The sequence below is a fragment of the Cercospora kikuchii genome, assembly GCF_019650295.1.
Source record: "Cercospora kikuchii DNA, contig_00007, whole genome shotgun sequence".
Lineage (NCBI taxonomy): Eukaryota > Fungi > Ascomycota > Dothideomycetes > Mycosphaerellales > Mycosphaerellaceae > Cercospora > Cercospora kikuchii.
The window spans coordinates 2729787-2752922 of record NW_025408588.1 but is presented as its reverse complement, the minus strand read 5'-3'; the positions used below and the strand labels follow the sequence as shown (position 1 = coordinate 2752922).

At 53.5% G+C, this 23136-nt stretch overlaps 8 protein-coding genes across 8 annotated transcripts; 5 read left to right on the top strand and 3 right to left on the bottom strand.

Annotated features, from left to right (window-relative positions):
- Positions 1 to 451: 451 nt before the first annotated feature.
- Positions 452 to 1479, bottom strand: CKM354_001117400 (uncharacterized protein; the record flags this gene model as incomplete). The annotated part of the gene is made up of 5 exons (XM_044806653.1): positions 452 to 645; positions 706 to 829; positions 879 to 1006; positions 1059 to 1178; positions 1230 to 1479. 5 exons carry the CDS (start codon positions 1477 to 1479, stop codon positions 452 to 454), a joined length of 816 nt encoding a protein of 271 aa, XP_044662588.1.
- A 1039-nt stretch (positions 1480 to 2518) lies between these two features.
- Positions 2519 to 3449, bottom strand: CKM354_001117300 (uncharacterized protein; the record flags this gene model as incomplete). The annotated part of the gene is made up of 4 exons (XM_044806652.1): positions 2519 to 2706; positions 2756 to 2947; positions 2999 to 3163; positions 3212 to 3449. The coding sequence occupies 4 exons, from the start codon at positions 3447 to 3449 to the stop codon at positions 2519 to 2521; spliced, it is 783 nt and encodes a 260-aa protein (XP_044662587.1).
- Positions 3450 to 4624: 1175 nt separating this feature from the next.
- CKM354_001117200 (uncharacterized protein) lies at positions 4625 to 5589 on the top strand (the record flags this gene model as incomplete). Its single annotated transcript, XM_044806651.1, has 2 exons — positions 4625 to 4684; positions 4735 to 5589. 2 exons carry the CDS (start codon positions 4625 to 4627, stop codon positions 5587 to 5589), a joined length of 915 nt encoding a protein of 304 aa, XP_044662586.1.
- Positions 5590 to 6833: 1244 nt separating this feature from the next.
- CKM354_001117100 (uncharacterized protein) lies at positions 6834 to 8530 on the top strand (the record flags this gene model as incomplete). The annotated part of the gene is made up of 9 exons (XM_044806650.1): positions 6834 to 7151; positions 7214 to 7265; positions 7319 to 7404; positions 7457 to 7593; positions 7652 to 7703; positions 7758 to 7870; positions 7926 to 8010; positions 8064 to 8213; positions 8267 to 8530. 9 exons carry the CDS (start codon positions 6834 to 6836, stop codon positions 8528 to 8530), a joined length of 1257 nt encoding a protein of 418 aa, XP_044662585.1.
- A 1839-nt stretch (positions 8531 to 10369) lies between these two features.
- On the top strand, positions 10370 to 10819 carry CKM354_001117000 (uncharacterized protein; the record flags this gene model as incomplete). Its single annotated transcript, XM_044806649.1, has 1 exon — positions 10370 to 10819. One exon carries the CDS (start codon positions 10370 to 10372, stop codon positions 10817 to 10819), a length of 450 nt encoding a protein of 149 aa, XP_044662584.1.
- A 3411-nt stretch (positions 10820 to 14230) lies between these two features.
- On the bottom strand, positions 14231 to 15932 carry CKM354_001116900 (SCF ubiquitin ligase complex subunit HRT3; the record flags this gene model as incomplete). Its single annotated transcript, XM_044806648.1, has 2 exons — positions 14231 to 15451; positions 15507 to 15932. The coding sequence occupies 2 exons, from the start codon at positions 15930 to 15932 to the stop codon at positions 14231 to 14233; spliced, it is 1647 nt and encodes a 548-aa protein (XP_044662583.1).
- A 417-nt stretch (positions 15933 to 16349) lies between these two features.
- Positions 16350 to 17680, top strand: CKM354_001116800 (uncharacterized protein; the record flags this gene model as incomplete). The annotated part of the gene is made up of 2 exons (XM_044806647.1): positions 16350 to 16518; positions 16572 to 17680. 2 exons carry the CDS (start codon positions 16350 to 16352, stop codon positions 17678 to 17680), a joined length of 1278 nt encoding a protein of 425 aa, XP_044662582.1.
- A 1695-nt stretch (positions 17681 to 19375) lies between these two features.
- Positions 19376 to 22477, top strand: CKM354_001116700 (uncharacterized protein; the record flags this gene model as incomplete). Its single annotated transcript, XM_044806646.1, has 3 exons — positions 19376 to 20305; positions 20355 to 21138; positions 21228 to 22477. The coding sequence occupies 3 exons, from the start codon at positions 19376 to 19378 to the stop codon at positions 22475 to 22477; spliced, it is 2964 nt and encodes a 987-aa protein (XP_044662581.1).
- Between the last annotated feature and the right edge of the window lie 659 nt (positions 22478 to 23136).

Here is a 23136-nt window from a genome sequence, read left to right as displayed (position 1 = left end):
CAATCTGCCGACAAGACTGCGCAGGCTGTCAGGATCGATGAGTTACTTCCTCGGAGCATTATACTTGCGGTCGGCAGGTGTTTTTTCCAGAACATGGAGTCGGATACTGTTAGTAAGCGGCGATATGCAGACTTCTGGACATTTCCATAGCATGCGATCCAATGAATCGGCCTTGCAAGCTGGCTGGCGAGAGGTTCGCAAAACTTATGGCGGAAAAGACAACGACACCGGAGTCGATACCATGATCAGTAAACATGAGTGATCATCATGCATGAGTCCAGCAGCACGGTCAACGAAGCAGAGCCATTCTTCTCCCCACTGTGCGTCGAATGAGACATTGCAGCCACATGACACGACCTGCAGTCGTGAAAGGCAACGCGAGGAAGTGTTTCATTACATCGTCGGTTTGCGGCTCTATATCCTGAGCTCAACACATCATAGTACAGATATCCTAGTGTTCTTTCTCCAGCGGCCTTTTCCACTTGGGGTTTGCGTTGTCTTCCGCATATTTCTTAATCTGATCGTAGTTCTTGCACATGTGCGTTGTTCCAATGCCAGACGTGCCGACCAATACCTTGTCCCTTCCTTCTGCGATCGAGAATTCATCTGCTCCTTCGAGGGCGGTGTCGCCGTAGCATTGAATGGCTGGACGATAGTATTAGCAAGAGCAAGGTTAGAAGAGAAAGCGAGGAAATTTAGTCTTACATTGGCGCAGGTAGTCGAAACAGTGCAGAATATGTCGGCTGTGGTGGAAGTGCTCTTGTCGTTTTGCATGTCCGCCCACCGAGTACCCTGTGCGATCCTCGACAAATGTCTTCAAGATGGCGTTCTAGTGTATTGTCAGCGAGTAGTCTGGCACATAGAACGACATTGCATACCAAGCAGTGAAGTTGGTGGAAGACCGTGATGGAATAGTAGTAATCTGGCGGGGGCAGTCCATCATATTGCAGCGGCGGTGCCAACTCGTACTGTTCGGGCTCATGGACAGGCACGAATCCATAACCACCTGGCAAGTGTCAGAGTTGGTGTGTCTTCGGTCGCAAACATGTGCAACTTACGGGGCATAAGTGCGTGCCAACGCTTCATCAATTGTTGCACCTCTTCTTGTGGCAGATCTCGAATGTCTTCCTCTGGGCCATACAGCGAGTTGTTGTACCACACTTGTGGTGTTACTGAGACTATATATCTGTCAGCGGCGGACCAGGAAGAGTGGGATCACGAACACTTACACTCAGGCACAAGTCCGTTCACTTCACCCGCCAACAATTTACTACTGGTTCGAGACGGTGCTGGTTGGTCTTTGTTGAATGTGTGATACAACAATGTGAACCCCGCTATGCACAGCACAAGCGTTGAGCTCACAATCAATATCGACCGCTTGTATTTCTGCCATCGTGTCTTGGTGACAGATTGCCATTCCAGCATAGGCTCCTTCTCGATGTCGTCTCCATCGCCGTCTCGGATATTGACTCGTGACATTGTGGGAGTTGGTCGAACCTTCTGTACAATGGAGTGAGAGACAAGCAGTTTGCGATTGACAATGGGACACTGATCGATGCTGCTCAACTCGGGGAGCTACATAGCTCAGCAAGCTTCTCGGTACATGTGGATACATACGACATCGAAGCTATGTGCTAGTTGCAGTAGTCGTCGCCCGACTGTGAGAGACTGCTGCATGTTTCACGTAGTGGTAGCATAGGATGTGTATAGTGAAGCTGTAGCCGGTTTACCCATTGGCACTGGCACACTGCGCCCTCCGAATGGCTTATAGGGCTGACGATCGTCAGTGTCCGATGGAGAAGCCGGGAAACATCGTTTATGCACTTGTGTAGTCTGTCCACTCAGCAAAATAGCGGTATGGACGCCCCACACAGTCGTTGCGGCCGAGAAGAAGCTGTCTTTGCGGTCATGACAGACTAGTCAGCCGCCAACGCTTCACTCGCACAGATCTTGAGCACGAGCAAGGGTGACAGGTTATGTGATCGTGATCGAGAATGCCATCGGCCGTATTCACGGGCCGTACTCGAGGCATTGAGAGCGAGGAGTCTGACATGCAGCCGGTGGGCGACTGCCGGCATTGATAGGACTCCCGTCTTTCGCTGAAGAAGTCGGCATCTCGTAGTGAGAAAAATGTGCATGTGCCGGTGCAGTCAAGCATGTGGGACATGGATCTTAGCGCGGGCCGTGGCCCGCTTTTTCCCCGGCCTTTGTCTAGCACGTCTTTTAGGCTGAAAAAGACGTGGAGACATCACTCGACCGCAGTGCCTCATACTAATCATCGTCTGACAGTTGAAAGTGCGGTAAATCACGGGTCCACATTCTGCGGGAATCCGATGAGTACCAGAGACCGGGCTAGTCTCAGGCGACAAGTCGCGGCTCCACGCTGACTGTACAACGCCAGTGAAGCTATGGTGGAGAACTGTAGAGCCGAATCGCGGAATGATGAAGGTGAGGGTGAAGTTGAAGGACATAATTCGTGTTCATTGCAAAATGGACCTTGCAAACCGCGGACTGGCCACTACGACGAAAGCGCCTCTGTGCTTGCAGAGTTCTCGGTGATCCAATTCTGAAGTTGGCTGAAGTCTCGACAAGTGTGAGGTGTATATGGTCGGAGTACCAGCCGATACTTTGGGACCCAGTCGCCCCAGAATGGTGTCAAGTCTGCATTGCACTGGACGTATTGCCGCAGATAATCGAGACAGTGAGCTGGACACGAGTCAGCGTGATTCGCAAAACGATCACTCTATCGCCATACCTTTATGCATCTCAGTCTCCTCCGGTGGTTCCCTGAGGATGTAATTGTCCGGGTACATCATCATTCGGATGTTGTTGATGCAATGCAGGGCATGGAAGACCTCGAAGCCCATGGCGTATGTTCCCTCTTCGTACGAGTACGTCTTGCCGATCGCTGGCTTTGCCGCCTCACCGGTGATATTGAAAGTGGTCACTTGCGGTTATTGTCAGCAGTGCTTTCTTCAACATCCCAGAGGATACTCACTTGACAGCAACTTATCCCAAGCTTCATCCATCTCCGGACCTGGCTCGCCAGTGTAATGTGGTTCACCCTCTCTCCACTCCATCTTGAGAGCCGAATAGTCTTCCGTGGGCCGCAGAGGATTGATGAAGACTTGCTTCTTGAAAGGTATGATGTCTCCAATATTGCCTACAACCAGTTAAGAAGCAGTTCTCCCAGAGCAAGTGCGCAGCATACCATAGTCTGTGGAGAAGCCGCGCTTCCATATTTGTCCCTTTCCAATCCGAACGCTCTGTACGACGACCACAACCAGCAAGATCGCTATCACAGTCGCCTCCACCACGATAATGATTCTTTCTTTTGTCCATCTGCTTGTTCGAGGTGGCTCGCCATCTTTCTCCAGAAGCGCTTCTTGACTGTCGCCACTCTGGCGAAGACGCTCGTATTGTTTTGAAATTGTCGGAAACGCCACCATAGTGAACGATGAATCGTAAATGCAGAGTGCTCAGAGGAGCAGCGATCACCAACGGGCAACAGCAATGTCAACTGCACACTCAAGCATTGGTCCCGCGAGCTCTGGCGCGGGCGATGCACGGAGACGCTGGCCCCGAGCTAGTGTGTTAGCGTAAGTCGGGCAGACGCCAGGCCTTCGGGCCTACCCCACAATTGCACCGTATTGTCTCAGCAGCTATAAGCACACTTAAGGTGGGCGCGCATAGCCCTAGAAGAGACTAATGCATGTCTTCAAGAAAGATCCTTCACTCGCCGACTATGGACCAGACGGATCGCTCAAGTGAGGATGCAAAGGTTTACGTCACTGCCGGGCAGACTGCTAGACGCGATACGGAATATGCACGACCCCAAGGGGCCTCCACATGGCACGGCAAATCCAAATGTTCAGTGAAGACGAAGCGGTCTGTTTGTCGGCATAGATCGGAGCCGCTCTAGGGGACATCGCTGGCATGCCATCGATGGAGTATCTTCGCTTTGCAATCGAGATGTCGGTGGATCCGAAGCCCAGAGCAACAGCCTGCCACACGGAGATGCAGATGACCAAAGAACTGAGCTCCACAGCACAGTGAAGTGGTGCAACTCTGAGGAAGCATGAGTTCCGGCCTCGATCGAGCAATAGTCTCACGATGAGACGCTCCGTTTTGTGTGCCGAGCATCTTCCTTCGCCATCGACAGCTGAGCTCCTGCATTCGTAATGACACCTCGAGAGCGGCCGCGGAGCTACGGCGATGACTTCTGCACCTCTGATGCGCACTTTGGACGCCAATGCACGTCCCCTGAGCTACCGGTCGTCCTAGAGCTACGCGTTGACAGACTTACCTGGACAGACGATGAGGACGTTGGTTGAGCCATTGCGGTACCCCATAGCATAGTGCTGCTCTAGCGAGACGCTGTACGAGTCTGGTACCGCCGCCAGTCTTCCATACCAGGCAAGGTCCATGGTTGAGATGTGGACGAGTCTCAGATCCAAGGATTGCGTGAAAACTAGCACGAGCACCTCAAATGCCTCGTGGAAAGTGGAGGAAGGCCGAAGAGCTGGCGGAATGGCGCGAAGACTGGTGACCAGAGGCATATAACTTCTCTCCGACGTTCCAACTCCAATCAGCAACATCTCCCCACACCTCTTCCACAGCAAAAATGAAGTTCTCCACCTCCGCTGCCGTCCTCGCTCTTGGAGCCGCCAACTTGGCTGGAGCTGTATGCATGTCCCGCATTGTGGATCGATGGGCAAAGCTGATCATCACTAGGCACCAGTTGCAAATGCAGATGCCAAGTACGTGAAGGTGGTTGGCAAGCGCCAGTTCTACCCCGTGTACGGCGTGAACAGCAACGAGAAGCGCGATGCCCAGTTCTACCCGGTATACGGCGCCAGCTCCAACGAGAAGCGTGATGCTCAGTTTTACCCAGTATATGGCGTGAACAGCAATGAGAAGCGCGATGCCCAGTTCTATCCGGTGTATGGCGTCAACGCCAACGAGAAGCGTGACGCTCAGTTCTACCCGGTGTATGGCGTTTCTTCGAACGAGAAGCGTGACGCGCAGTTCTACCCAGTGTATGGCGTGAACGCCAACGAGAAGCGCGATGCTCAATTCTACCCAGTTTATGGAGTCAGCTCCAACGAGAAGAGAGCGCCTCAATTCTACCCAGTTTATGGTGCTGGTGCTGAGGAGAAGCGCGATGCTCAATTCTACCCAGTTTATGGTGCTGGTGCTGAAGAGAAGCGCGATGCTCAGTTCTACCCAGTTTATGGCGCCGGTGCTGAGGAGAAGCGCGAAGCCCAGTTCTACCCGGTTTACGGTGTTAACGGAGAGGAGGAGAAGCGTGATGCGCAGTTCTACCCCGTCTATGGGGTCAATGGCGAGGAGGAGAAGCGTGATGCCCAGTTCTACCCCGTCTATGGGGTCAATGGCGAGGAGGAGAAGCGTGATGCCCAGTTCTACCCAGTTTATGGCGTGAATGGTGAGGAGGAAAAGCGCGATGCCCAGTTCTACCCTGTCTATGGCGTCAACGGGGAAGAGGAGAAGCGTGATGCGCAATTCTACCCTGTCTACGGCGTCAATGGCGAGGAGGAGAAGCGCGAGGCCCACGGAGACGAAGAGTAGGCACCAGAATGACCAAGCTTCTAAGGTTGTTCCGAGATCGACCGAGCATGAGTGACCGTGAGGGACAAGAAGCTGCAGTGGATATGGTAACGAATTACGAATGGGTGACACCAGGCTACTGCAATACTGCCTCGGTTGTTTGCCAGATATGCCGTGATGGGTGGACTTGGCTTTGGTTGTTGAATAGACTTCAAATTGATATTGTTTGCGTGACATTTCCTGCCATGGGCTAATCGTTATTGGTTACAGCAGCTGTCCAGCATGTTCCAGTCCCCACGTGCCGCATCGAATCTGGTCGCCCATCGACGTCTGGTGATCAGTCCGTCCTATGCACTTCAGTAGTAAGCGCAACGTGGCAGCTGCAGCTCGGTCGCAACAGTTACTGAAGGCGTGCAGACTGAATAAGCATGGAGACCAGCGCCGCGGCCGCATGGCTTCAATAGCCGGTCTTGGCAAGACCAATGCCAGGCTAGCTGTAACTCACGCTGCGAGCAATCAGGCAAATGCCGCTCAGGAAACGTGGCTCACACGTGCGCATTGGGCTTACAGAATGCTGTATCTGGTCCCAGCGATGCAAGAAGAATCAGGTCGATGCTCAGGACAGCAGTGATGGTCGTCGTGGTCTCTTCTCCCTTCAACGATTGCAGTCTCTCGCCAAGTAGTGGTCGCAACACTTACCGAATTGGGTAGGTCGTTTGCATGCCGCGCGAGAAGGACAAGCGTGTCGTGCGCTTTGTCGGCTCTGATTACTGGGCGGCAAACAGAGCGTGCATGCGACTCCAAAATAGCCCTCTTCTTGACTTCAGACTTGCACAGGGTGCGACCGTACTTCCTCGGCCCAGGTGCTCGACACCTCGCAGCTACCATTTCAATCACCGCGATGTATAAGCTTTTCGCGATCGACGCATAGTTCGTGCAGGAACCAGCTGACCCTTAGCCCCAGAGACCGGCTGGACATGTCAACTTTCGACCTCAAGACTCCATCCAAGACACTCCCAAGTGCGTTAGCAGACTGACTGCGTCCATTTTGGATATTAGCGCTGCGCGTGGTCGACTTGATGCTTTTGGCAACGCGACTCGCCAGCCAATCCAGTGCACGACAATATAATCCCGAGGCACGATGTATCTTGCCATACAAAGATGGCAGGCATCAGGATATCGCTGGTTCGGCAGCTGCGATATAAATTGCTGCGACCAGCCTGCCAGAGTGTGAAGGCATCGTGGCCACATATCCAGACCTCAGAATGTCGTTGAAAGCTCTCGCAGTTCTTCCGCTTGTCGCCATTCAAGGCGTCCTTGCTTATCCATGGGTAGCAAGTGCTCCAGGCGTTGACTCTTCCATCCTCAAGAGTGGTGCATATCGAAGAGATGATCCAAACTGCCCGTTCAACCCGAACCACGAGCCGGCCGCTCCACTCACAGCGCAATTTCCATACAACAATGCCCGCTTTCCCGCGCGAGGCAATCAACGAGGTGGCTATCCTGTGCCCGCACCTGGTGATACAGCGCACGAGTTTCGCGCTCCTCGCCCTGGTATCGACATTCGTGGCCCTTGCCCTGGTGTAAGTTGGTCGAATAACGTCCACATGCTTTGGAGAACAATGGTTGACTAACTGTCATCCAGTTGAACGCCGCAGCCAATCATGGATTCCTCGCTAGAGACGGCATTGTGACCTGTACGGTGTCCAGACACCTTTCACCGTTTGGTATCACTGACTTTGGTGCGCAGACGCCGAGCTCGTTGATGCTCAACAAAACATGTACAATGTTGGCTTCACTCTCGCCAATATCCTTGCCATTGCAGGTGTTGGTCTCGTGAGTTAGAATGCTCCGGAAGTTTGGAGATCTTTGCTCATGTTTCGACCAGGATGGAGATTTGTTCAGCAACAAGGTTTCCCTCGGATGTGATGCGACGTCTCGCACTCGCTCTCCTTTGAGTCTCCTTGCTAGCCAGCCTGGATTGAACGGGCATAACAAATTCGAGGCAGACTCCAGTCTCACCCGGTACGACCTGCAACCTTGACATTGGCGTGAGAGGGAATTCCCGCTGATAGCCTTCCAGAAATGATTTCTTCACCGGACCAGGCAATGACAACTTCAGGGTTAACACTACGGTACGTAGTCCAAGGGTAGAAGAATGCGGACGTTATGCTGACAAGTCTCGATAGCTCTTCGGCTACATGATGGATACCTGCCAAGGCAACTGTGGCCGAGAGGAGCTTTCCATTTATCGTGAGCAGCGATGGCAGCAGAGCATGAGGGAGAATGGCAACTTCTTCTTGTAGGTCCTGGTCTCGATTCGTACTCGCGATAAGTCGTCGACTGACACTTCGCAGTGGCCCAGGCAGTCTGCTCCTCTACGGAGCTGCGACTTTCCTGTACGAGCTGTTCCCAGGTGAAGGCGGTTCTCCAAATGAGGCGGTAGGTGTAGCAGATTCTCCGATCTTGTCGTATTTCACTGATGTTGGCTGCAGACCATGATGTCCTTCTTCGCCATCTCGAAAGATGCCAATGGAAACTACGTCCAGAACAGTGGCGAGCGCGTGCCGCCCAACTGGCGCCCAAGAGTCGAGTCCTACGATAGCGAGGTCACCAGCGAGATCCTCCAGATGTATCTCCTCAATGTGAGTTGTTTCGGGTCCCTGAAATTGAGCGTCGTGACTGACTGGTAATACAGCCTGTTCTCTTCGGCGGTAACATTGGTCCAAATAACTTCAATGGACTCAACTCGGGAGAGGCGATCCGGAACGGGACTCTTGTGAACACTGCTCCTGGGGCAGCAGCTTGCCTGATCTACCAAGCCATCGCCTCAGGCTTTCCAGCGACCTTTGGTGAGGCCATCAATTTGCCAATCAGTGTCTTGAACCAGATCACGGACAGACTGGCTCCTTTCGCGTCGAACTTTGGGTGCCCAGTGAACCACAATGATGGCTCGCCCTGAGATATGAATTCATTTTCGATCCCACAGAGATCCCATAGAGCTGCGATGTAGATAATTCTGAATGAATGGCGTGCTGATTCGATCTCGTTGAAGCTCAGAGCTTATGCCGTGACAACGCGATGATCCACATCGAAGCTCGAGGACTCGCTGTCCTACGGCTCGACTGTCGCGCGCTGAGGCATGTTACTGAATGTAGTGGCGCGCCGTCTCATATCCAGGTGAATGATGGGCATCCGACGTGAAGTGAAGGAGGAGAACAAGGAGGAGGAGAAGGACCCGGTTAGTGTCGGGAGAACCGGCCCGAGGATGCTTGGCAGAGGCAGTAGAATACCAGTCACTGTGGAATCAACCTCACGACTTCCATCCTCGCACATACTCCAACGAAACACCTTCGCATTATCGGAAATGTCTTTCTTGCTCTCCGAGCGACCTTTCAGCACTCTGCTGACTCTCATGAGTCTCATCCGAACATGCCTCGCTTGATGGACTCCACTCAGCGGCACGAGCACTCCTGCTTGATCACATCTCGCTCCTAGGCTTGAACAGGGCACATGGCCAGCCACCGCCGGCGCCTCCGCTGCTGATGCAGCTCACACGATATCCTAACATGGGCCAGAGTATTATGCACTGCCCAAATGCGTCAAATCTTCCTCTGGCGTCCTGGCCCTGTATCGCTTGGAAGATCTTATCCCCAGCCGATTTGCACTAGCGCGGATCCCGTATACCGGCCACTACATACACCCCAACCAGGCAATGCTGGCTGTTTTACACCACTGAATGTGTGTCGTGAAGACAAGGACACAAGCCATGACTGGATATGCGTAGAAGAGATTTCAGCTGGATTACCTTCGCATCTTATAATCATGCTACGGCCTCGCCGTTTCCCACTGCCAACAAGCATCAGCGGTCTCCGCTTCTATTCTCATGGTCTTCCGAGGTACGGCGGAATTTATCTGGTACTCTGTGGTTGGCAGATGTGAAAGGGTTGTCTGGCCAGATGGGCTTTGTCACGCAGTGGCCACAACAGCTTGGCATCCTTGTCCAGTGGCCCTAACCGGCATCCAGACTTCCCTGAGCGTCCAACTGTTGAGCTGAATGCGGGCAGAGCTATCACTCCAGCTTGACAAGGATACCGCCTGTGGAGATTGTCGCCTTGCAGATACGCTTACAAGCTTCGTGTCCGGCGACAGAGATGGCCCGCATGGCTTCTGACCAGTATTTGGGCTGGCACTATCACGTGTATCAGCCTAGATACTGATATCGACGCTGAACATGCATTTTAACTACTGCTCGTGCTGAGCAAAACGAACAATCTGCTTCTAGGAGTTGTGCCGCAAACTTTTGCAATGACACCAGCCATGTCAGACCCTCGCATAGGCAAACGGTACACTGAAGCCTTTCGGCCGCCCCTAGATGCCACAGGTATGGAGAACAGCCTGTAATGGCTCGAAACGCCCAGAGTCTTGTTGCATGATCCACCGAGATCAAGCAGCGGTCATTCGATTCGTGCAGCCTATGGACGCCACTACACCCACAATCTACGCCCAGCCCTTTTACCTAGCCGCAAACGGCATGCATCCAGTCACTTGCAGTCGTGTCGGCGATGTGGTCAGCTATCAGAGCTAGTGCGTTGATGCGGTATCCTGAAAGAAGTCACTCGCGACCATCCGACATCTGGCAATATAAATGCCCGCTGTTCGCTCGTCTCAATGCTATCCTGCATCAAACACTAAAATCAGCGATCTCATCAGCCTTTTTACCATCGGCGACTGTCCTTCATCGGCGACGGTCCTTCAGCAACAATCCCTCTCAAGCTACGATATTCGACCTCAATCAGCAATGGCCGCAGTCATTGTCGCAGGCATTGGCGTTGGTGTCTCCGCCATCCTGTCCATCAACAACACCCTCATGGCCCGCAAAGGCGCCAATTCCGCTCGCAGCGTTGGAGTGATCCTACGCAACCTCACTGGCCGCACTATCTACCTCAAGCATTCTGCACTTCAACATGGCTTTTGGACTCAAGCTTCGCCACTACCATCATCAATCCCAGGCGATGCAGCTGCGGGTTGGATGTCCGAGTCCCAAGGCTTTATGACGGGAACTGAGGGCGATGTCCATTTCTCCTTCGACAGTCCAGGCAACGATGCCGCCATCTTTCTGCACTGGAACAATCCTTTTGTTGGATCGAACTCTTACTCGGCTAGCGTTGGAGATGGTGCGTACAAGATTGTGTATGAGAACGGTGACGGTGACAATGCGAACATCATCTACACCTTGAGCAAGAACTGAGATACGGTCTGACGACGCGTTCTCGTTGGCATGCTTGATCAAGTATGCTGACTGGCAGTGGCCTTCAACACCGGCGATCACGCTGTTGGAACCACTGCAGCTGGGTCGAATCTCGCGCCTGGCGAGAATTGAGAGCATGATCGATGAGTTGTAACAGGAAGAACATAATGGCGTAGTCGGGAGTACATCAAGCTTTTCAACACTACCTTCGTTAATTCAGTAGCTGCAGCACTATACTGGTTGTCGATTTCCAAGATGCGTTCTGGTGCGAATTCTCGCTCCTTGTACAGTTGGACACTTCTGTTCGACCACATGTACCCATCTGCAATAGAGAGCACGCCTTGCACTCAGCCTGACCCACTGTAGCAAGCACGGGATGGTCGCACTGCATCTGGTTGTGAGCGGCCTCCCAAGGTGCTGCCACGTCTTTCCTTGGAATGCAGATAACCCCAAGCTGATGTCCGTTGACTGAAGGTGCAGCATGCACAGTAGACAGGGCGCGCACCATGACTGGTCAATACGCGCTGCACAACCAGTGTACAGCTCCATAGCTCTCTGACCTTGTGCATATTTGAGCTTCTGAGCTCCAAGCTACAAGAAGTGTCACCGTCCTTTGTCGTTCCCTTTGCGTTTCATCTACTTTCCGGCTTCCAGCACCTTCCAACCGCGCGTTGCAGAGGGTCCGTCAGAACCAACTCAAAAATGGCGCCGACCGACGAAAACGCAGCCAGGCAGGCCAATGCTCAGGACAGCTCCTCCGAGAATGAGTATATCAACGTCGCCGAGATAATTTTCGTGCCTCCACAACAGATTATCCAACGCGACGAATAGTGAGTGTCGTGCAATCTTCATGACTAGATCGGGGCTCCATGCTGACGGCATCTAGCTGGGACAAGTATGAGCTTCGAATCGCTCAAGGCGAAGGAGGCTAACAATTCACAGAAAAGACATGTGCTGGAAGCTGGTCGAACCGAAGGTAGAATTGAAGGGCAACGATGAGCTTCAGCCGCACGTGTTACTAGTGCGCAGAGTCTTCGACAAGAACATGAATCCGACACACACAGAAGTCGATGTGAATGGTCCTGTCCTTCGTGGCACTCTCATCAACATTTTCCGCGATAGTCCAGGATTCCCACTGACGGCAAGGAAGCGTACAGTATGTCAAGTCTCTAGGAGTGTGTTCTCGAAACCGAGGTGCTGATATCCTCACAGCTAAAGCCAGAATGGTTCTTCTGGGCGCTGGACGATCTCCAAAATATTGCAGCGCACTGCCGAGATGTTAAGGATGACAGCCTCTTCGAAATCGAAGCTGGTTTGCTATTCATTGCACAACATCACTCCATCATACTCGCAGAGCTCAGCCAGCTTTCACTCCAAACGACAATCTCGCACCATGATTTGTGGGCTATATATGCGCCCAACACACTCATCTACGGCAAAGATCCCCTTGAACAAGACCGTGTATGGCGTGTCATCAAAGCGGCCAGCGAATGTAAACAAGACGGCAAACGAGAATTCAGAATCGAAGCAGAATATGCTGAGGCGGATGGGTTCAAGGTCGGCTTGGTGTCCACTGTCCTGACGATGCCGGTCTACGAGGGTAGTGTGCCGATCAGTACATTGGCCTACCGGCCTTTGCACTTGCTGCCTCGGTGTGAACACATCTGGGATACACTCCTGGCAAGAGCGGATAAGCAGTTGTCATTCTTGCGGTCCTCCTATAAAATCCAGGAGCATGAGGGTGAGGGCGTGGTATTTGGTACTCCAGATACGCCATCCTGGGAGCAGAAAGAACCGCGGCGCTTTTATGTGAGTATGTGATGCATCATTGACGAGTTTGGACTGATCCTCGCCGGCAGTTCCGTGGACGTGTCATGATTGATCCGGTCAAGTATAGAGCGGTAGAACAAGCGCCACTGATACCTCAGATTTCTCACTTCCGCGAGTTCTCTCATGAAGCAATTTCGATGGCCAATCCAGATGGCAGAGCGGTATGGCGCAACATCCTGGCTGTGACTGATATTCAACGACCTCTAACGTTTGATAGACTCGTTTGGCCATCGACCTACTCCCAGGAGAAGCTGTCATCGGGGTAGAAGACCCTCAAAACCCTATTCACGAAGATCCTGACCTCATATTCGATCCCTTCAGTGGCCTGGGTCTTCCTCCGCCACCACCACCACCATTCCTCAACTTCCACACCGGCGACCTGCGACCTAGCAACCAACCCCTCAGCGAGCCAGAAATCGATATCCTCCTCTTAACCCTCCGAGACACAGACAAAATCCTCTTCTCCGGCCTCCTCTTCGGCTTCAGCCACACTGATGCCCGCTGGGCGGCTTTCTCCACATCAAACGTCTCCGATGTAATCTGGAGAAAAGACATGCTCTCCTCGCTCGTCATCTCCGCTCCCGTCTTAACTTCCATGCGTCAGCTCATCCAATCCCATAGCTCCCGCTCCCCATTCGACGATTTCGTCCCTGGCAAAGGCCAAGGTCTCATTGGCCTCTTCTCAGGCCAGCCAGGACTGGGCAAGACATTCACAGCCGAAGCGATTGCCGAAACGGCAGAAAAACCTTTGTATTCCATCTCCTCTGGTGCTTTGGGATCCGCGGCTCACGATATCAATACCAATCTCCGCCAAATCATGAATCTTTGCGCGCATTGGCAGGCAGTCCTTCTTCTCGACGAAGCAGACGTCTTCCTCGCGAAGAGGAACATATATGATTTGGAACGGAATGCAATCGTCAGCGTCTTCTTGCGAGAATTGGAGTATTATCCGGGCATCATGATTTTGACGACGAATCAGCCAGAGATCATTGATGCGGCTTTTCAAAGTGAGTTCACACACCATGTAACACACGTTGTGCATGACCTGCTGACAAGGACTTTTCTTCCTGATAGGCCGCATCCACTTCTGCTACCGCTACCCAGCACTCGACTGGCGAGCTCGCAGACAAGTCTGGTTGCAATTCATCGAGAAAGCTGAAGTCTCGCTGGGTGCTGACAGGGTCAATGTTGATGGTGCTGGGTTGAGTGAGCTTGCGGATTTGGATTATAATGGACGACAGATCAAGAATGCTGTCAGCATTGCTATGACTTTGGCTGGAGGTAAGGAGAGAAAGATTCTCAATACGGACAGTATTCTGGAGGTTGCGAGGACGTTGCAGGCGTTTGACTTTAGTGCGCCCGGGACTGAGAGTGATGTTGATGATTGATGCAGGGGCAAGTGGCTGTCTCTGTGGCGAAGTTTGACTGGGTCGTCAGGGCTATCTTACGCCTCTCTTGTTGAGGGGCTTCTTCATGAATGAGCAATATCGTGATAAATTGGCAAAACAAAAAATCCACTCTTCCCTCAGGAGAAGTATCTCAGATGCGATCCTCACGGCTCTCGCCTCATCAAAGCACCATCTATACCCCATCACCATAACTCTTCACTCTGCTCCAATAGAACGCCTTATCATTCCTCAATTCAAATCTCGCCCAATCATCTGTCAATCGGTTCCAGCTCCAAAATCCCTTCCAAGCAAGTTTATTATTCCTGGCTCCCTTACCCGCATGAGCCAGCCCCAGGAACATGTGGTATGTGTACTTTGGCACCACGCCTTCCGTCTCAATCAATACATCGCCCTCGACCTCCTCGTCTTCGAACCTGCCTGTCGTAGGGTCGTAATGACTCGCTTGGCTTGATGCTGGCCCGGAAAGACGCCAGCGGCCGCGAAGAGCATCTTTCATTACTGCTGATGGGACGTATTGGACATTTCCATAGTGTTCAGAGTGAAGATTCTCGGGTGTGAGATGGTGGACCACGTCAGCGGGTTCGGCGGTCGTGAGTAGGGAAATGCAGGATCCATCACGGAGGAAGCGGAGGTAGCGGAAGTATGTGACCACGTGAACGGGAGCGCCCCAGGTGAGAGTGTTGGTCGAAGTGGCTCCTGCGCGTGTGTAGTTGACAGTGGAGATGTAGCAGCCGTTGAAGCGGATTCGCGGACGGGATCTGAACATTTGGCGCCAGGAGGATGAGTAGTGCGATACGAGCAGTCTGTCGGTGAGTGTAGAGAAGGCGGCTGCGCGTTCTTCAGGAGTTGGTGGCAGCGGGATCTCCTCGTCCGCATCCTCAGCAGTCGATGCCATGTATTTGGCCAATTGCTCATTTTGGTCCACAGGTGAGCCGTCGATCTCGACAGCAAAATCGTAATGCATCGATGGGAAGCCATACTTCGAAATCATAGCCACTTGCCTCCAGATCGAGTCTTCTGTCAGCACCAAGTAAGCCAGCTTCTTGCACACTTGTGCAAGCCGAGCGAAAGAGGCAACATCATTCACGGCCAAGTCGATGAGAATATGCGTAAGCAGCTCCTCTGGCAACTCGGCGAGGGGGCATCTCTCATTCGGCGAAAGACTCGTTTCTGGGTCTGGCGGCTCGATGCGCATAGCCGAGAACTGTTCCACCATCTGCTTGAGTGTGGCGGGAAGTCCTTCGCCGGCAGCACTACCATGCAGGGAGTGATGGTCGGTACGCGGCACTGTGGACGAAGCATTTGAAGGGTTGGGATTCGCTGCTTTGGGCTTCTGAAAGGCAGACGGAGGGAAATGCTTTCGTTTGTAGGCTTCGTGCACGCCATCGTCGAGCTGCGACTTACCTCAGCATACGTGAACATGAAAGCGGAAATGCAGGAAGTCGAACTTTGAATGCTTTCCTGTAGTGTCTCATACTCTCGCTAAGATGACCCTGCGTCTCTTTCTCTACTGCTCTCTCATAGTGCTCCAGTGCTGATGTCGGTTCTGTAACAACGTTCCTATTAAGCTCCTGGCCTTCCTCACCTAGTCTGAGCTGCTCCTCTTTGTCTGGCAGATCATGGTAGGCCTTGGGCGCAATCTCTTCGTGAAAGCGGTCATTACGAAGAGCTGACCCAGACGCAACAGTTTGCGAAGGTCCAGCTTGCGTCTGCCTCGACTTGGTCGTATCTACCGGATTGGGTCTCGACGGGCCCGCCTTCGACTGCTTGTTCCTAGCTGACACTTCTTCGCGCCATTGCTGTCGAAACGCCTCCAACTCGGCCTCGGTCTCTGGCGCGGCATCGTTGCTGAGAGTCCTGTTGGTGGTGCTCATTGTGTCTGTTCCTAGGTGTGGTAGAGATGAAGTCGGAAGTGATGACGGAAGGTGTGGTTGTTTTGTTCCTGAGGCATTCCAAAACGAGTCACCGAGAAAGTGGCGCGACGGCTATCGACGGAAGAGGTCGCCTATCTCCGCGATCGGACAGAAGCATGCACAGGGCGGGAAGTTTAAGAAGGTCATGGAATCATCATTGTCCGCCATCGATCACCGCCATCGCCCTGACGACATTCTTGTGTCGCGGGACTGCAGCCGGGGACAAAGGGGCTTGGGAGGAGAGATAAACACTGGTTGGAAGGATACATCACGCTTTGGAGAAGTGGTGGCGACAAATTTCCAGCGCCGCGCATTGCGACGCGATTGAGCGACAACAGCACACACGAGTACCGACGGACACGAGCACACACGAACACGATGGCGGCGAGGACACACACACAAGGCCAACGGCACGACCGAATAGGCGATGATGCGACACAGCAGCGAACTCCGCCCTCACCGGCGCTGCCTACGGCAGATCCAGAAAGCTCCCTGTCGCAAAAGCTGATGTCTGCAGTCGTTGGCTCCGTTATGACCTCTTTAGTTGGTGCGCACAGTCTACGACATCCTGTTTATGATTCAAGCTAATCCAGATCACAGTCACACCGCTCGATGTGGTCCGCGTACGACTGCAAGCACAGAAAAGTCCGTCTCCCACCGCGAAACTTCCCTCCTTCCTGCAGCTTCCTCCCAACCTCGGCGTGACGGCGTGTTGTCGGGAGGTGTTCTGGGTGCAGAATCAATCACAATTTTGCGTTGCGGCACCATCGCAAGCGGCTATCGTAGAACCCGTCATCTCTGACTGTGCTGCAGCAGAGACTCAGAAAAGGACGATCAACTCGACATTCGATGGACTCCGAAAGATTGCAAGGAACGAGGGAATCTGGACATTATGGCGAGGGCTGAGCCCGACTCTTGCTATGGCGATCCCTGCAAATGTCATATACTTCGCAGGATACGATTGGCTACGATGGAACCCGAATAGTCCGATGAAGAGCAGAGTGAGCGAGGATATGGCGCCGCTGGTAGACGGAGCGATTGCGCGCGTACTTGCAGCAGGTGTGGTCAGTCCAATCGAGATGTTGCGAACACGAATGCAGGCAGTACAGTCAGAGGGCACAGGCGGAAGAGGCGTAATGCGAGCGACGATTGGCGGACTCTCCGATATGGTGCGGGACCAAGGAGTGCATACCCTCTGGCGAGGCATCACCTTGACGTTTTGGAGAGACGTGCCGTTTTCAGCATTCTACTGGTGGGGCTACGAATGGGGCCGGAAGAAGCTGGATGAGAGCCGGGCAATCAACACCTCACTGACCGGACCATCATCGAACGCCCAGCTATCGAGCACTCAACTCCTCCACGATTCGTTCTTGGCTGGAGCTGGATCTGGTGCGATTGCAGCATTCGTCACGACGCCGTTCGATGTCGGCAAGACTCGACAGCAGACTGTCATGGACTCGAGCATGTCAGCGGAGAAACGTGCATCCCTGCCAGAGGGCAAAGCCATGCCCAAATTTCTCTACCACATCTACCGCACAGAAGGCTGGTCTGGACTGTTCAAAGGCTGGGCCGCTCGAACCATGAAGGTTGCACCTGCTTGTGCGATCATGATCTCCAGTTACGAAGTCGGAAAGAAGCTGGCAGTAGCAGCGAACAGGAAGAAAGAAGAAGAGCGGGAAGCGAAGCATGGATTGATCAATCCAGAGTAGAGCGAAGGCGAGTGGTGGCTTTCAAGGCATTTTGCAGCGTTCTGAGCGTTTCATGGCATGGCATACATCAAAACGGGAGCGGGGGAGCAAAGTCTCATCTCTCGCGGGACTACTTTGCGAAAAGTGTAACAACAGTAATCGAAATCAAGGCAGAGCAAGGCAAGGCAAAGCGTTGATCAGATCAACACGAATCTCATTTCATCTCAATGCCACGCCATGAGTATACATTTGCTCTTCCCAGTTCGACCACTCTACCTTCGTCGTTATCTGGGGATGAGGGGTATGTGCACGAATCATCGGCATTGCCCACTAATGCAGCTGTACCAAACTTCTTGTTGCGCCAGAAACTGGCGAGGAAGGCGAGAAGACTTGAACCTGGTGCGCGGGTTGAGACGTGCTTCTCGAGTACAGCATTCCCAGATTTTTTTGTACTGTGCTTCGACGTTTCCCGGTTTCTGTGAAGACGTGGTTGGTAGCAGCGAGCCTGCGGAGGTCGTTTGAAGCAGGTCTGTGAGCCTGCTGCTGTTGCAACCGGGTCGTCGCGGGACTAGATCGGGGAAGAGGGGGTCGTGAAGAACTGGAGCTTGACTGACAGCTTGCACGTGTACGCTCATACCGTAGAGCCGTCATCATACTGGCAGGTGAGGTGTCTCGATTTACAGTTTCGATAGTGCCAATGGTGCTCTCGTTGGCTCTCAAAATGCCTCCCCACCCGTTCCCGACGCGGGTTTCATGTTGCAAGACCTGCTTGTGCTTGCTGCTGAAGTCGCACGGGTGAGCCACACGGCATGTCACATGTTGACAAGCACTGACAGGCCAACCTTTCCGATCCGGTAATTAGGATGATCGCTGGGATGGTTTAGCGCCTGGGCCCAATTGTGGCTCAGCAGATACCGTAGTTAGCGAAACGAGCAGGGGAGCTGCTGTTCATCTCGCTCGCTTTGCTGTCGTCGTCATTGTGAATTGTGCGAGCATGGTGTCGAATGGTGACAGGTCATCACTGCTGCTGCACAAAGATAGGCTTCCGCGGACGTTATGCAAACAAGAATAAGGTGATGACGGACAGTTGGCAGGTCGTTTGTTCGTGTGACTATTGTCCAGACCTTGGCGGGAGAGTTTTAGCCACTGCCACTTCTCGGCTTCTGCGCTGCGAGCTGACGTCGGTGATGAACTTGCGCTCGGACGCGTTCATTTCATCGGTTTTGGGCGAGAGGGATTCTGGTGTTTCTGTCTCTCCTGTGGATCGACGAGTCCACGCTCAGGAGGTGTGTGACTGCGGCCTCGAGAACGACTGACTACTCACCATTCAATACATCCACCATCACCGTCATCCGTATTCGACGGCTGTACGAGCAGGCTGCGTTGAGGTTGGCGAGTTCTTGTGAAATTGCTTGGGACAAGCTTTCACCGGATGCACCGCGAACGACGGTGGTGACGTAGCGGCAGCGTGTGGCTTGTGGCCGAGTTCCGCGCAACGAGAGAGACACGAAGAGGCAGCACCTCAACATACATACCACGCAATCGTCTGACCTCGCCCGTCTGCATTGCTTCGACCCGTCGACGCAGATTCTGCGCTTCTGCAGACCACTTCCCCCCATCCGCCGCCGTTCTGGGGAGCTGCCACTGTACATCAGCCGCGGCACGGAATCTGGGGCGAACAAGCATCATACCTGGGAGCACAACCCAGCCACGGCCATGTCGAACAGCTACTCCTCCGTCCCTCCGCTGAGCGACTCTCACGCCGCGCGAGGCTACGGCACCTCGCAGACCGACTTCGCGACCTCAGGCAATCCCGCCATGAGCTCGCCATTGGCCCAGTCCGTCGAACGCGGCGGCGTCTTCCACGAGGACTTCGACGCGAGCCAGCGAGGCTCATCCATAATCGACGGACCCCAGCGATCAGTCTCGCGCGCCAGCACCTCAGGCACCGGCGGAGTCAGTCGCAGCAACACGCTGAAGAAGAAGAGCAGCGTGAAGAGAAGCGGCAGCTTGCGACGGAGCAGCAGCAAAAGGAGCTTGAGAGCCGGCAGCATCAAGGGTGTCGTCGATGCCGACAGCGAGGACTTCCACAGCTATGCCTTCACTCCCGTGCCGACAACTGGAACACCGACTGAAGTCCTCGCCAATCGCTTCCAGGCCTGGAGACAGCTGCTCAAGTCGCTGATCGCCTACTTTCGCGAAATCCAGAACTCCTACGAAACTCGCGGCAAGGCATTGCACAAGGTGCAGAATACCATTTCTAACATCACTCACCCCGCAGTCTTCATGAGCAACGATGGTCTCAGCGAAGCCACCCGCATCCTTGACGGCTACCACAAGCGATCGATCGCCGAAGCAGCAAAATCGAGGGAAATCGAAAACGACGTAATTGGCGCATTGACGGGTCTGAGAAGTGATTTGGGCCAGAAGATCAAGGAAATCAAGAGCCTGAGCGGCGATTTTAAGAACTCCGTCGAGAAAGAGAAGGCTGCTACTAGACAAGAGGTTGAGAAGTTGCAGGAGGCGCTCCAGCACGCTGCGCATGAGGACGGCAACGCGATCGGCAAGAACGATCCGTATGTGGTTCGTCTTGGGGTCGACAGGCAGATTGAGAGACAGGTCGATGAGGAGAATTATTTGCATAGGGTAAGCTGCGCCAGATCTGTGTTGACGGAACTACACTAACCATCCGCAGGCCTACCTCAATCTCGAAAGCTCGGGACGTGAGCTCGAGTCGATCGTCGTTGGCGAAATCCAAAAGGCTTACAATGCTCTCGCGGGCATTCTCAAACGCGAGGCCGATGATGCATACAGTGCTGTGGAGAGCCTCCGAGGTGGCCCGATTTCCATGCCAAAGGACCAGGAATGGTATCAATTCGTCACCCACGATCCTCACTTCGTCGATCCAAGCTTACCACTCCGCCGCATCGAGGACATCGAGTACCCGGGCAAGCACGCACCCGCTGCCAGCGAGATCCGGGCCGGCATGCTGGAACGCAAGAGCAAATATCTCAAGTCCTATACACCCGGCTGGTACGTGCTGTCGCCCACACATCTGCACGAATTCAAGTCCGCAGATAAGATCTACTCGCAGCCGCCAGTCATGTCGCTGTATTTGTTCGACCAGAAGCTTGGGTCGCATTCGGAACGTGGTTCTTCCAGTCACAAGTTCATGCTCAAAGGCAAACAGTCTGGCGGCATGCACAAGGGACATAACTGGGTATTCCGCGCTGAGAGCTACGATACCATGATGGCCTGGTTTCAGGACATTCGAATGCTTACTGAAGGCACCGGCGAGCAGCGTCAAGCCTTTGTGCGCAAACATGCTAGGAGTGTGTCTGGTACCAGCGACAAAGGCACCGTGAGCAGCGATGGCCTCGAAGATGATGAAGCTGATCAGGCGCCTTATTCTGCCGATGTGACCAGCTTGGCTGAACAGCATCCCGTTGTGGACGATAGACCGAAGAGACCACAGCCAGGTGAGTGAGTGCGTACCTCTGAATACCTTGCGTTTGTCTTGCCTCGTTCTCACAATCGCATTTGGTATTGCAGTCACTGATGACCTTAGGCGGTCGATTCCCGTCTGACATGGTTATTCGAAAGGCCGGCGCTTACACCCCAGCCGCTGATGGCGCCATCGACGACAATTCGGACGATGATGACGCGAATATCATTGCCGCAGCTGGTGCTGTGCCTGGCTCTTCCCAAAGCCATTTCCGCGGGCCGAGCTATGATTACGGTGGCAAAGATCCTTACCGCATGGACAACGTTGATGCTGGGACCGCTCACGAAGAACCATTCGTGAGTCGAGCATATACTCCGCCGCATCAAGACGAGCTTGTTGCTGCCACAGCGGGCGTTGGTGCTGGTGCTGCCGGTGCTGCAGCATACAATCGTCACCAGCAAGACAAGGAGAATGCCATCTTGCAGCAGTCGCAAGTCTTCCCTGCGCAGCCAGTCCCAGTGCAGCAGTCGACAGTCGCACCAGTTCAGCCAGTGCCAGCTCAGCAGCCTCTGCAGACTCAGACGTATGCACTTTCAGGTACTCAGCAGCTGCCTGCATCTCAGCACCAGGCTCCCGTGACGCCTTTGACAGCACCACTCAGCGATGAAAAGCTCAAACAGCCTTTCTTAGGCAATGAGCCGGCGGGCCCCTCTGCTCAGTCTGGGTCACAGGCTCCGCTGGCTCAGTCCAGCAAAGACTCGAGCAACTTGATCGGACCCGCCGCAGCCGGTGTTGCAGGAGTCGGAGCCGGAGTCGTGGGTGCTGAGGCATACCGACGCCACCAGCAGGATTCTGTCGTTCCAAGCATTGAAACCAAGGACGTGTCGCCAATCGATGCAACTCAGGACCAGACGCAACTGTCTCACACCCCGAGCAACGTGAGCACCATTTCGCGCGAACGATCTGTTCGTGCCTCGCCCATCGGTAATAGTATTGCCGCCATTGCTTTAGGCAATGAGCCTATCTCTCCTCCTTCATCACCACCTGCTGCTGTCTCTCCCACAGCCGTCGCCAACCCTGCCCAACCGACCCTCGAATCTACCACCCCGCTCCATGCGGAAGCTGTCCCCGCAGTTGTTCCTATCGCCAACCCTGCCGCTGTCGCGTCCACCGAGAAGTCTGCTCCTCTGCCTACAGCTTCTGCTATCGCCTCAGAGCTCACAACCGATTCTCTCAGTGGCCCCGCCAGCCCACCTTTGAGCGGTAACGAAGCTCAAGGCGCGCACGAGACGGGTCAGCTCTTCCCGCGGGTGATTCGGCATGATACGAACTTGAGTATCAGCAAACTGCACGTGCCAGGCGAGTTCAAGTGATCAAGACAATGAATCGTCGAAAGATACGATACGAAATCACGAACTTGGGACTTGGTCGGAACGAAATGACACAGAGAGACTGATGGACAGATAGGCAAGCAGGGCAAACAGAACAAAACGATGGTGACGAGATGCGGAACAACGAAGGATAATTTACACGATGGAACTGATGCGAGTGATGATCTATTTGTGCTTATTATGTTTTTCTTCTCCTTTTGCGTTGGGATACATAGCGACAGACGATGCGAGTGCGATGCGCGTGCGATGCGATTTGATTGAGTTGAAGCAGAGCATTTGTTAAGTTCTTTGAGCGAGCAACAATTAGTTTTTACTGTAATGCGAGCATTTTGTGATTCTTCCAGTTTTTAGTTGATTGTCGATTCTGCGTATATATGTTGGTTCTGGAGTGCGACTGCATACAGCAGTGGCTTTCATCGTATGGCCGGTGAAGCAACTGGTTACATTTATTTATCAAATGTATAAATAGCTTGTGCAGTTGCAGTTGTTTCCAGCTCTGATTTCGGTGAGGGGCATTGAGTTGAGATCGAGGACCTGAAAGTGCAGAGCAAAAGCGAGGGGAACTTCGGGGTTCCGTCTGCGCTCAGATGTGGAAGCGCAGGTTGAGGAGTAGATGGTAAGTGACGCTCTGGGAAAGAGAA